The sequence below is a fragment of the Haemorhous mexicanus genome, chromosome Z, assembly GCF_027477595.1.
Source record: "Haemorhous mexicanus isolate bHaeMex1 chromosome Z, bHaeMex1.pri, whole genome shotgun sequence".
Classification (NCBI taxonomy): Eukaryota; Metazoa; Chordata; class Aves; order Passeriformes; family Fringillidae; genus Haemorhous; species Haemorhous mexicanus.
Genome location: NC_082381.1, coordinates 46,965,620 through 46,979,698, shown reverse-complemented (window position 1 = coordinate 46,979,698; position 14,079 = coordinate 46,965,620). Strand labels below are relative to the sequence as shown.

Sequence of the window (14,079 nt, the reverse complement as noted above, 5' to 3'; positions counted from 1 at the left end):
ACACGAATACTTCTACTGCCTGTGCCTTCACCAATACGGCTGTAATCACATTAAACACCATTAAAAACTATGCAGAAATTAGGGAAATATCTGCTGACCACCTTGTTACATGGCAGACAAAACAATCCCAAGCGAGTGTCACAAATACCAGCTTCAAATACTTACAAGGATTTAGCCCAGTAATTGATAAGCCAGTAAAACAAGTCTTGGGTACCAAAAAAAGTGAGCCTAGGAGTATGTTCTTAGTCTTTAGCTGTGTTTTACAGTCTGCATACTATAAAAGTATTCACTTGGTTTCTAAATTAAAAAAAAAAATCCCTTCCTTGGATAGCTACTTACAATATTAATTTATATGAAATGCTTTTTCTACAGTAGAGGTCAAATTACTGAAGTTTTGAGCAGTTCCAGACATTCTACATATTTAGGGGGTTACTAAAAGATTAAAATTGTTGCAGTCAACTTTGACATAATTTGAAGTTGAACTGCTTTATTTGCTAGTTAAATAGCATTTTGCCTCACTCTAGAGACTAAATTCACCACAGAGCAGAGAATTCTTACCACTTCATAAATATCTTGTTAACAGCTAAACTATGACCTAGATAAGACACTTCATCATGAAACAGAACATTAAATCAACTGAACTCATTTTTGTTAAGGCAGCAAAACAAACTGTAGCCATTTCAGGAGGGAGGACAACTCTAATGGTGAAGCGAATGATGACTAATTGTATAAATGAAAGTATTGGCTTTTTTCTCTTGGGACTCAGGAAAGATCCTTTCCAAATTATGGTTTTAAATTAAAGACATTTGGAGGCCTCAAATCTTGTCCCTTCTGGACATATAACTAAATCCCTAAACCACCACATATTTTCTAAAATCTTGGCAGTCTCTGCACAGAAAAGCCCAGAACTGACCCAACTGACTCAGAATTACCAATGAGAGTGTTTCCATCAGTTCAAAGGGAGAAAGAAAGAAAGGAAGGAAAGAAAGGATATGGAAAAAGAAAGGAAATGGGAAAAAGAAAGGAAAGGGGGAAAGAATGGTAAGGGGGAAAAGAAAGGAAAGGAGGAAAAGAAAGGAAAGGGGAGGAAAAGAAAGGAAAGGGGAGGAAAAGAAAGGAAAGGGTGGGGAGAAAAAAAAATTAAAGGGTGAGGGGAAATTAATCCCTACACTAGGAAAAGCAGCAAAGGGGGGGGGGGGGAAGGAACCCCACAAACAGTTTTATACGTTAGGCATGTACAATAATAAAGGAGGTAATGATTTTCACTATTTCAAAACTATGGTTTTGACATGCAGAAAAACAAAGCTTTTTTTTTTTTTTCCTAAATAAGCAGTGTCCATTGCTTTTCCTACGCTGTTAAGGTTCTCAAAGGGCCAGAATCTGTAGATGATAAAAATCTTCCTTCACAGCTCTATTCACTTTGAGTGTGTCAAATTCAAAATGGTGTTTGAAATACAGCCTGGCCATCACAGCAAGCTCAATTTAAGTTCCCCTTTTTTCCTAAGCAAAGCTTGCTATACAAGCAGGGTGAAAGACACAGCCATTGTTACACTGTATGTCCTGAAGAAGAAAAAAGTAACCACAGTATAAGGCAGGACTTTCCCGAAGTCGGCTCTGCAGCCATGGTGCTGGTGCCGCAGCTGAAGTTTCCAGTTCCCTGTCCCTCCACACTCAGGAGCACAATAAACTCCCCTGAATTTGCTGTCACACATTCTTACAACCCTAACTCCATTTCTACACCCCACAGACATCTATTTTCCTCATAAACTGGATCACAGTCCAGACGCTCTGCTCAGACATGTCCATCCACACCACCTGTTCCCATACCACTCTTTCCTAACTTTAGTCTTCTATTTCATGTTAAATTAAGTACAGATGCTGATATCAGCAGCTTCTCAAGCAACAAGAGTTACAAAGGAGCATGCTAATCGTTCAGTCACAGAAAGTCATCTCTTCGGAGGCATTTTTCCTACCTGCTGACCAGGAACTTTTTTCCCAGACATCTAGGAACAGCCACTGTGGATCACTGAAGTACTTAGTGGCAACCACAGCACATCTGTGAATTCCTAAGATCCAAAGTGCTATTTAATGGGCAAAGAATTAGTCAGAAAGAAAATATTCAAACAACAAAACACCCAAATGTCAGAAGGAAGCATGCTATAGACAAAATTATTAAATCTAAGAACCAAAAAATAAGATGAAGGAAGAGGATTGGATGATGCAGAGTAAATGGGGAGAACCCTGTAGAGACAATGACAACTACACCTATTTATTCTTACATCAGTTCCAGAATTTTAAACTCATAACTTATTTCATGCAAGTACTAATGTTTAAAAATTAATTTATATCATATGCTTCCAAAGCTAGAGTAGTTTTAGTTAATTGACTTGGTCTTGAAACATGCAACTGCTTACTCAACATGGGACTTTGAAGAGTAAAAGAAGTAGGAATACATGACCCAGTGTGAGATTTAAGGGTACAATTTTAATCCATGAAATTGATGCAGGCATGCTATTAAGAGTGAGAGAGAGAAAACTGTCATTTGCAAAATTTTGTATGGGCTTTATCCAAACTCTGAAAAAAAAAACAAAAACCAGTTTCTGAATATAGGCAGGTATGAACTCTACGCCTTTCAAATTGATGAATCTGGTACAATATGAAGATGTACGTTACCAGAGTTATAGAAATTAAAGTTACAAAAAGGCAAGTTATTTCAGAAGAAACCAAACCACAGAAGCAGAGACCTACACATGTTACAAGAGCTTCTGCTGCTCGAAGTTTAACTCCTGAGGACCATAATATGGCATTTATTACCCTCTATGGAATGATAGCCTGAAGGTGCTAGCGGGGAGGGAACTGTTCCCTATAACATTCTCATAGGTGAAACACGAAATTTTATATAGAGGCAAATGACAGCTCCTTAGAAAACCACTGGCGTTAGGTCTCAGTGGTTAACTGAAACCATGGGGCTTTGCAAGTTTCAGTGCTATGGATATCTGCCTTACTGGACTCCACAGGCAACACCAAGCTATTACATGCTGCCAACATTCTGGTCTTAGTAAATGGAATAAAACACCAGCAAAAAAATGGTATGGAGAGGGTGGGAATAAAGACAGGCAATAGAGTGAAGACAGGCAGAAAGTTTCCTGCTTAAACCATTTCACTGGTACCAAACAGGGACTTGGCAACAATTCTTTGTGGAAGATCTGGAGTGGATCAGAGCTTGAGCAAGGCCACCCTGCCACAAAACAGTCAGGTTTCAACCTGGGAAATAAAACGTCATCCAGTAAATATAGGAAACAATCATCTTCCTTCAGCTGGTTCTGGTACAGCATGAGCTAGAATATATCAGTTTTGGTTAGCATGCTTCAAGAAAGATGTTTTGGAGAAGGTTCAGTAGAGAAGAATGAGCACAACCATGAGACTCAAAAAATATGATGTAAGAGGAGAGGCTGAGAACACAGTAGTGGTGAAGAGGATGTTGAGAGAGATATGTACAAGGAGACAAGATAATTTTGGGGAAGAATTTCTGTAAAAGTTTGAGGAACTATTTCAGAAACCACAAAAATAAAATCAACTACAATGACAAGAAGTAGAGGAATAAGTTGTAACAGGAAGTAATGCACTTGGATTGCAAACAAGTGTAAATAATCACTAATCCTGCATGCCTGCCTGTGGAAGTCACTGAATCTCTGCTCTTGTCACCTCTGGAGAACAAGCTATGGCAGCTAAAGTTGATTCTGTCTTGAAGAATAAATAATCCAGCCTCTTAAAGTCCTTCTAGATCCTTTCCCCCCAGTCATACTGTGGTTGCAGAAGACCTTGATCTTCCTAGAAAATATATCAGAGGTAAAGGCACTAGAAAAATTTCAACAGAGCTTAATGCCACAGTATTGAGGTTTGATTTTTCTGTACTTCTGGAAATTATAAATCCCACACCAACATGCTTTAGTATCACTAAAGACAACATTATAAGTATTCCACTGATCAATAAGACCTTGTCTGCAGGAAGAAAACTGCATCTAGTTTACTCTTTGTTTTCACACTGAACTAAGACTTTTTAATAATTGCCTCTGTGGACACAGTAAGTGTTCAGTAAATGTGAGATAACATTTTCTGGGTTTTGTAATTCTGAAAACATGCTATAAATCAAGACCTTCGTTTCTGCAGGTCTTACTTGAATAAACACATCATCCTCAAGTTCCAGAATCAAAGCTGCTCCTCACTTTATATCTGGCTTTTGGATTAGATACCAGTGTAACTTCTGAAACCTGTCTTTCCTAACTCTGTATGCCATTGTGTTTGACTAGCATGATCTTCTTCAAAACATTTTCTACATGTGATATGTTCTTAAATAAAACACTAGCAAAAATAAGCGTATTTTTCTCAAGAGCAACATTATCCAAAACCTCTCTACACAAAACATTTGAATGAACCACGGCTGGGTTTTTTCTGTTGCTTTGAAAACCACAGTACCGTGAACATTGTAACAGCTTCTCTATTAGAGAACAGGTTTCTGAATCATATTTCTACACTGACCCAGAGAGAAAAAGATAAATGTGAGATCAGCTTTAGAAAAAAATGGGTTGGATTACTATCTGTAATTTCAGATATAAACCTCCAAATTCACTGAGTTTGCAAAACCAAGTCCAAAGAACAGACTCACCCTTTCAAGGTATTTATTAAGTACTGCTTCTGGTCTGGCTGGAAATACTTTTTTAAAAAAACCAATTTGTTGTATTAAATTGTTTCCAGGCAGAGCTATGAAGCACAGTTATTTTTAAAATTTAAACAACAGCAGATATGTTTTTCTCATGTAGGTTTGGTTCAGATCCTATTCAAGCTTGCAATTTTATCTACATACTACCACTTTTCCCTTTGTAAGGTATTCTGGTCTACCATGGAAGGAGTCATCATTAGCCACCACTGTATGTTTATGTTTAAGCTCATCCTTCAACTACCAAATTCCTAGAGCATCATAAATTATTTTAATTTCCCACTCCCCAGTAAAGAAAATTCTTATATGAATGGAATTCTCTGGTTTTTCTGCCATAGATTCCTCCCTTTCTTCTTTTCAACTTAGTGTAAGAAATACTTCACATCTACTCAAAAGAAGCATGATCTGTATTTCTGCACAGGAAGTTGTAAGATCTAAAGAAGCAATGACAGATAGATGCTACAAGATTCTTGGTATTTTCAACTTACAGAATATTTAAGAAGATTTAATAGGTATTTTGAATTTTCACAAAACTTAGATTCTCTCCATTTCCTTCTTTATTGTACTGAAAAAACGCTGTTGTTTTATTAAGACCTTTAATTTCAAAGCTCATCTATTCTTACCTATAATGCAATGAAAAACTCAGTGGACTCCTAAAATGCAGCTTAAGCAACAACTGCTGAAGATTCAAGAGTTCTAACACAAATACAAATGGCTAAGGTGGTTTTGGATGAGAATCTGACAACCAATCAAACACCTGTTTGCAGACTAGATTTTTGACATGGGTGAGAATTTTCTTATTTAAAATGCACAGGTTCAGCTTCACTCTGCACAATCCCTATCTTGGACAGCCATCAACTACAACAATATTGTGGAATTGTCCCTAAAATTTCTAGCTCACACAAAAATGTTGGTACTTTTGCATATCCAATCTTCTGTCTCCAAGACAAAAGTTCCATGGCAATTTAAGCTGCTCTGCCAGGGCTGCCACGGGCTCGCCCTCCCACCATCCTCCACACCTATGCTGGTGGATATGGGATCCATGGGACTGGAGGGAAGCCAGTTCAGGGAGCCTGGCCAGAACTGGGTTGAATCCTGCAGGGTTAATTTTTTTCCAGTCAGCTCTCTGATATGCAGCTTCCATGGTTTTGTATTACTTGACAAATATACATCAGGGCAGCACATGTCAAAAGGATATTTTATTTAAAAAATGCTCTACTAGTTTGTCAGCAAAATGTGGAAATCGACACATATTTAGGACCAGAACAGAATTGTTCTTGTCTGAAATAAAAGGGTACATCATATATCATATCAGATATATGATATTATATCTGGGTTCTCTGACTACTGCCTTCACTTGCCTATTCATACTTTTGGATTTTTAAGAAGGGACACATTTTATTATATATGGAAACACTGCTGCAACATGAGTAGTTCTAGTGTTATCATTGGGCTTTTTCTATAACACGGTTCTGCTGTGTCACTTTTCCAAACTAGAAACAAGCACAGCAAAACCATTTGTTAAGTTATCACCCAGAGTATATGCTCTCTCATTTTAAGAAATCTCAGCATTCTCTTTACATCCTTTAACTTCTTCCTAAACTTTCAGAAGATGAATGACACAGAAAATTTTATACATTGTTAGGGCATCTTAAGCAGTTTCAAGCAGTTTTATTTATTATTGGTTCATACAAGAGATTGACAGAACTTACTTTACAGTTACTTAGCTGCTGTAGTCCAAGACTGCCAAGAAACGCCATATTTCTTTTTTTTTCCCATTTTCTCACTTTATGACCTTGCTCTATTCAGCAATACTTTTGATATACTCATACGAATAATTTCTCATGCAAATCCAAGCAAACAATTAATGTTTCTAGAACAGCTCTTCTTGGCTTTTTTCCTCCAGAGACATTCTTATACAATCAGACCTTTGTTTGTTCTGCTTCCAAAGAGAAGAAGAACAAACAAGCAAGGTCCCACAACATCTTAATCCAATCTGAGGTGGCACTGCTGCATCTCAGACCTCCTGTCCCTCAATGTGCAATGTTAAGATCTTCCTGTGAAACATGGCTCCAACACCTGAGGTGCATGTACTTGAGTTAGCCTGCTCCTAGGATTTCCCTAGGCTGCTTATCTCTACCCCTGAACTTTGTTCTTCAAAAAAATCTTTTGTGTCTCCTCTAGAACCAAGTTAGAGATATGACATCCATCTATCCGTCTGCAGACACAGAAGAGACCAATCTCCTCCATTTGTGCAGCAGCCTGCCACTCTCACTAGTCTGCCTTTAGTAGAGCTCTGTGATTCCTCTTTTAGTCTTATATACAATAATTTTTGTTTTTTTCTTTATTCATATGACTTAATAGAGTGTTTCTGACCAGTAGAAATCAAGTTTATTATTTTCAAACCATAATTTTTATACTTAAAGACACATTAATAAAATTCCTCCTGTCTTTTGTGTACATTTTCTGTTCTCTATCTACACAATAACTGAATATGTGACTGTGTTACTGGTCTGGTAAAGAACAATCCCTTGTTAGTTTCATGCATGATTCAACTAGGCAGTTGTGTAGAATGTTTTGAAAAGTAAAGCCTTCAGAATTTTAGAACTCTTACAGAATTTACCTCTTCTTTATACAACCAGTCAAGTCATTCTTCTTACACAGACAATACCACAGGGGAAAAAAATAGTGTTAGGGTATTAAACTGTGAAAATAATTTATAGAAACAACTTCACCTTGAAAACATACTTACCAGATGAACTGCTAAACTGAACCCTAGAGCAGTTCTGATAAAGACAAGAGACAAGGGGTGAAGACAAGTAACCTGAATTTATAGAATTGAATGTTTATGCCATTCATAGAAAAGGAAGTCTAACAAAGGAAGTGCAAGACAGTTCAGTAGAGGTTTCATATGACAATATACACATGGTGCTTTTTTGGTCAAGAAAGAATATTGATTCTATTTGTTGTTGTCTAAAAATCACATCTGAAGAAAAATTTCAAATCCAAAAGGTACATTAGATGTTTCTCCCATGTGATATTGACAGATTGCTCAGGGGAAAAATGGCAAACTGGGGATCCAATCTAATTTCCTGATTCAGCTACTCACACTTTCAAACCAAACTCTGGAAAATTGTGACCCCAAACAGTTCCCCAATAATTTCACTTTGCTGTTTCTGCAAACTGTACCCAGACAAAACACCTTTCTGTTGCTTCAACAAAAACCATTACAGTGGAAGAAAAAAGTGCCTTATCTCTTGTGCTAATTTTCTGTCCATGTGTTCTTCCACTTCTCTATGGCTCCTTTCCAATGGAGCCAGCTTGCTGATTTAACTAAATAAACCAAGAGCCTCAGGTGTCTGTGAAACTATGCCCTCACCAATCACACAGCCTTCTCTTTAGGAGATGTCAGTGAACTCTGATCTAGACTCAGAGGGACAGGCACACTCATTCTTTAAATACTTTCTACAGAACCAGGAATACTGTGATACCCCTCCTCTCCCTCAGCTACTATATCACCCTTCTCCCCCATCAAACGCAGGCACACATCACAGCAAAACTGGAAGGCACCAATGTGCATGAGAGCTAATTCAACAGCACAGAGGAGTATGCTCCCTGTGCTTCATGAAGAAGAACACACTATTACTGATGCTTGCGCCCAATGGCTCAAGGAGATACACACAGACTGATTTGACACCTGCTCAGAAGGATGGAACTGTCCACAGGATACCCACACAGGGTCTTCAGCATTGGTGGAATTAATTAACTTATGCCCATCACAACAACAGTGCACTACTTAGTGAAATGTATTTCTATTGTGATTTCTTGTTCTCAGTGATATTACAGTGCAGATTTGTTAGTGTTCTTAAATGAAAGCTTTTGCCCATTGCCATCTAAAAGACAAAGTCACAATTTACAGCTAAGATATCACCTTTTGTCGTTTTGAAAAGTATACTGTATGGCCTGGAAAGTCATGTACAGACATTTTAGTTTTAAAAAAAAGATCACCAGCTGGCACCACTTGGAAGTCCTTTCCCAAGCTGGCCAAGGAGGACAAACAGATGTCAAGAGAAAAAGCTTGTCTGTGAGTCAAGTGTGGAAAACATCAACAAAACTATCTAGCAGGATGCTGCGAGTGAATATTGTGTATGGCAAAGGCCCAGAAAAAGTAAATGCAAAAAGCTGGAAAAGAACATGTCACTACTTAAGTTTAGACAAAACCAAGAGAAAAGACAGTAATTCAAGTAAAATCCATGTTTGTCTCAAATGATTACTAGCAAGGCTGTAGCAGTCTTTAGTAGAGTAACGACTAAAAGTAGGATTAACAAACAATGCATCTTCTTTCAGTGCAACAAAATCCTGTCGTTCCTTTTCTTTGAAGCGTTAACTACTTTGTAGTCACTGGATTAGAAGACTTGAGTGCTTGCATGCTTTCCAGACATGCTGAGCCTAATGACAACTTCCTTTATAAAGCAACAGCCTCACAATGAATAAACAAACTTAAATAGCAAACCATTCTTTGCAAGGAGAACATAGTGACAGATGCTATAAATTAGATGGAATACTGTAAGTAGCGTTTCTTCCTTCTGAGCAACCACACAAGGCAACAGAGAACATCTATAGAAAGAGCTATTATTTTTGAAAAAAAGAACAAAGTTTGGCTTAATATTTTTTCTTCTTCTGCATGTTAAAAAATTAAATACAAAGAGACCTTTAAAATAAATTATTGCAATCAGAATTCTGATTAAAAGCTTGAGATGCTGACTACTTCTAAAAGATATTTTTATTGAATCTAAAATACGAATTTAAGACTCTGAGAATGTGCTATGAAAAGAGCTCCACGAGTCTTCTATAAAGAAGATTCTCACAGCTACCAAACAAAATGCAGTATTTTTTACCATTCTTTCCTTTTACTCTTCCTTCTCACTGGTTGGTGGACTAAAACTGTCAGTTTCCTAATTAGTGGTCAAACATATTTCCATCCCAATGCCTGAAAGCTATTCACACCTTAGACAAAGTGCAGTGAGTTTAAAAAAAGATCAGCTTTTCTGCAAACAACTGAAAACTCAGTAAATAGGATTAATTTGCCTTGTCTCTCATCTCATCCTTTTCTTCCAGCATCTTGCATTTGTGTGCTGTTTACAGCAACAAAGAGATTAAGGGGAAAAGTCCAATTCCACTACAAATGCTTAATTTAATCGAGACACTCAAGGGGAAAAAAAATTCAGTGCCAACTCTTGACCCAAAGATAAGCTTCATCACTAAACTAACAACTATTAAGTTGTTAATGCTAGAAAGGTTTGATTAAGATTTGACCTGAAAATAGTTAATGTGGTCAATATAATTTATTAAAAGCTATCTGCAAACTCCTTCTACTCAAAGATGTACTGACTTTTATCAGATGACTTGTGTTCAGTTTCCAGAGCTGACTCTCTTGCATTAAAGTCAGGATGGACCTATAGCCGAATCTTATGCAACTTTCAAGATTTAAGTATTTTACAACTTTTTTCTAATTCAGCATTTAAAGGCATTCAGAAGTAATCCACACTTGTATTAATTTCTCCATAAACATTGTAAAAATGTTGGAAATTAGAGGGTTTTTTTCCTTTATGAAGTTAGGTAGAAGTTTACAAACTTCACGGCTTTCAAAATCATAGGCATGAGTCACCATTATATTTTCATTCCTAGACATTCTGTTGACAGAGTTTTGGTGTTTTGGGGTGGGGTTTTTTTGTTTGTTTGGTTGGGGTTTTTTTAACACTGCATTCTGCATATTTCTCAAGTCACATGAGCATTAACGTCCAGCTGATTAAATGTCCTTTCCTATTTAATGGCAAGGGGGTAAAAGTCTGTAAGCCGGGTCCGTTGTGCATCACCATTTTCAACGTTGCCTCTCACCTGGCCATATTCTAAAAGTGACCACTGTAGAGGTTGAAATAACATTTTCAAAAATAAACCTTTAAATGAAATGTAGATTAACAAATACTCTGCTTACCATTAAGCAAATCTAATTAAACAGAAGAATACCCCTCGACAATAGAAGTACACAAGAATTTATTGCTGTGATTATGGGCTCTCAACCACTGTGCTGCTTATTCAGAGAAGAAAATGGAGTCTCAAACTTCATGCCTATCGCCTAGAGTGAATCCACACTTTCCACAGGTGGCTGAGACGATCATGACAAGCCCGTTTATGAGGTAGCGCTAAAAAAAAAAAAAAAAAAAAAAAAAACCCAAATACACTTTATTTATGATTTTATACTGCCTCCGAGAAGGTTGAAACCTGACATGTCTCCCGAGAGCATGGCAATACATTGGACGGGGCAGCACACTGCCCGCCAGAGAAGACGAAGGTACGCTGCCACACTCCCAGCGCCTTTCCGGCCCGTTTTCCCAGCGCCTGGCGCTCCACCCGGGGGCAGCTCCGCGCCCGGCCAGAGGTTCCCGGGAGCCCGCACACCTCCACCCTCCGGGAAGCCCTGGGGAGGCTTTGGGAAAGCAGAGAGAGTTTGGCCGTGAAGAGGCAGCAGTATCGGTGCTCTCGAGCTCCAGCGAGGGGCAAGAGAACGAAGGAAGGAAGAAAGGAAAGAAGCTCACGGGACGCCTGTGCACACCTCCCTGCCGCTGCATTAGGAAAACAGAGCGAACTGCTCAGGGAAAAGGGGATAAAACGGGGACGGGACAGACAATCCGGCATCTCCTCTCACAACCGTCGGAGGATCACCGCCATCCTCCCCGCGGCCCCGGGGGATCCCCGGAGCCCGGGACCCCGCAGGAAGGGGCAGAGCAGCGGGGCAGCCTCTTCAAAGGGAGCAATAAAGGCTCTAGGAAAAATAAAGGCAACGGGAACTGACCCCAAATCCTCGAGCTCTAACATGCCCGCCTCCTGCTCTCGCCCCGGAAAGCTCCCAGACCTCTAGCTTTCTGCTGACCCTCTCCCTTCATGGCAAGGCAACAAATGGCAAGACCTAGGTCCCCGGAGCTGAATAACAGGAAATATAGGCATCTGTCACCTCCCGGGGAGAGCTAAATGGATTAGCGAAAGCAACAAAGGGAAGAAAAGCTCTTTCAAACGTGCAATTGATTAACAAGTCCCCTCTAATCTGCAGCATCACTGTTTTTCCTTAAAGACATCATCGGTCTCCTCCAGCACGTCGGTGCAATTAAGTTAAAGCCAGGAAAACGGGGGAGGAAGGCACTGCTAGCCCGCCTAGCTGCCGCGCTGCCCGGTGAGGGCAGAACGGGAGGGTTACAAACCTGGCATGGAAATGGTGCAGCCTTGTCATCTGCTTCCTCTGTGCCTGGGCAAAGACTCCCGGGAAGGACTTTGAGAGTAAAGTTTATCTGCTGCAGAGGGGGAGAGGGCAATTTTCCAGAGAATGGCTTCATGAAAGATCAAAGAGCTGGATCCGGCAGCTCCTACCTCGCCGGTGCATTTCACATCCCAGAGAAAACGAAAACGTTAGGCCTCCCCTTTCCTGCTCTGAAAGCCCCACAGAACTTAGGCGCGAGTGGGGGAGGGAAAAATTTAAAAAAAAAGAAAAGTTTATGCGGCTTTTTTTACAGGAACTGTCTTACACCATCGTGGCTCTCCAACCCCACACGTTCCCTTAAGGCCTCTAAATCACAGCGCTACCCTCGGAGATGCCGGACAAACTGGCATCTATTCAGCAGCCTCGCCGCTGCTGCCACGGAGCAAGGACAGATGTTAATAGGAACAGTTTATTCAGCCCTAAAAGCAGCCGCGGAGCTCACTGAACCGCGCGTCCTAGTGTTTCCTGAGCCCAGAGTCTGACCTCTTCAGTCCCTGAGGGTCGGCCAGGTACACAGAGAAAATGGGACCCTCTAAAGCCCAAAAACACACAGAAAGAAACCCCGCCGAGCCTCCGCGAGCTGCAAGCACGGCGGCTGCCCCCTCTCCCACTCAACTTTAATCCCCTCCTGGTTCCCGCTGAGATTCCGGCAACATTTAACGTCCCAAATAATAACGCATTATTATAACCATTCCGAGGAGAGGCTGTAGGCGCACAGAGTGAAGGAGGAAGCTTTGCTCATTGCTATCCACCCTCGGCAATAACAAAACCCCGAACTTTTCCTTTGTTTTCTCCTTCTTTCCCCCTCCACCCTGCACCCCCTCAGTGGCTACCAACCAGCCTCGGAGCGCTGAGTCGGCCGATAAGAGGCACGAAGCTCCTGTCCCTCGAGCGGGGCAGGGGCTCGGAGATGCGCTCGGGGTAAAAATTGTAGCTGCCCTCGCCTCCTGCCAACCCCCGCCCCCTCGTAAAGAACACAACATCAGGTTTCCATTGTGCCAAGAAAAACCGAGGGGGAAAAAAAAAAAAAGAAAGGAAAAAAAAAAAAAGAGAGAAAAAGGATGGCGGAAAGAAAGCGAGAAAGAAAGAAAGACAATAAAATAAAAGAAAGAGAAAAAAAAAGAAAAGAAAAAAAGGTAAGAAAGGAAGGAAAAGTAGCCAACACGAATCACCACCTGGGGATGCTGGCGGGTCCGCCGGTCCCAAATGGTTACGCGCAATTCTCCTAAGAACAAGAGCAGCTTTCCCTGCCTCCCCTCTCCCCATACACCCCTACTCTAAGAGCAGAAGCATCCTCCCCTCAGCCAGGGGTCCCGCTCCTTACCTGCGGCGCGGAGGCGAAGGAGCGAGGCTGCCGCCAGCATGAGCAGGAGGCGGCCCGCCGCCCCCCGTCGTCCCGCCGCCGCCGCGGGGTCCATGGTGCCCTCCCGGCCGCCGCGCACAGATCCCGCAGGGAGCCGCAGGGAGCAGCGCCTGCGGGCGCACAGGGGTCCGGTGGCGCTGCCGCAAGCTCGTCCCGGGCTCCGCCGCCCCGGCCCTGCGCTCCCGCTAACGGACCGTCCCCGACTGGGGGCGGAGGAAGCTGAGCTCCTTTCCCCTCCTCCTCCTCCGCCTCCTCCTCCGCCTCCTCCTTCCCCAGCATCCGAACGTCACCCGGGACTCGACGCAGGGGAGGGGAGCGGCGGGGGGCGGACGGGACCGGGACAGTCCCATCGCTCCGGCACCCTCTGCCGGGAGCAGCCTCTGGCCCCAGCCCCGGCCCCGGGCGGGTCCGCGCACACTTTTCCCTCCTCACTCGACGATCACCAGGAGCCAGCAGGAGCTGGGCCCCCGCTGAAAGGCGAGTCCTGCTCCCAGAAGCCTCAGGAGCCTGCAACCTTCCTCACAAAAATCCCTAGTAAAACTAAAAGGAGCGGGCGAAAGGCACGTCGGCCAAAACCGCTACGGCTTTTCTCCTTTTCCTTCTTCCTCCTCGCTGCACAATTGAAGAGGTTTTGCACCCCTGCAGCGTTAAAAACAGTTACGAACACAGTTTCTCCTGCCCCCAAAA

At 41.8% G+C, this 14,079-nt stretch overlaps 1 protein-coding gene across 3 annotated transcripts in view; it reads right to left on the bottom strand.

Annotated features, from left to right (window-relative positions):
* ROR2 (receptor tyrosine kinase like orphan receptor 2) overlaps positions 1–13,594 on the bottom strand; it is a 148,847-nt gene extending 135,253 nt beyond the window's left edge. For 2 of the 3 annotated variants that reach the window (XM_059873876.1, XM_059873875.1), the window contains exon 1: positions 13,354–13,594. In XM_059873876.1, coding sequence (XP_059729859.1) covers positions 13,354–13,447 — 94 coding nt within the window. In that variant the 5' untranslated portion in view covers positions 13,448–13,594. Of the gene's footprint in view, positions 1–12,866; positions 12,956–13,353 lie in introns of those variants that run through there. The other variant, XM_059873877.1, reaches the window with a different exon arrangement.
* Positions 13,595–14,079: the final 485 nt, after the last annotated feature.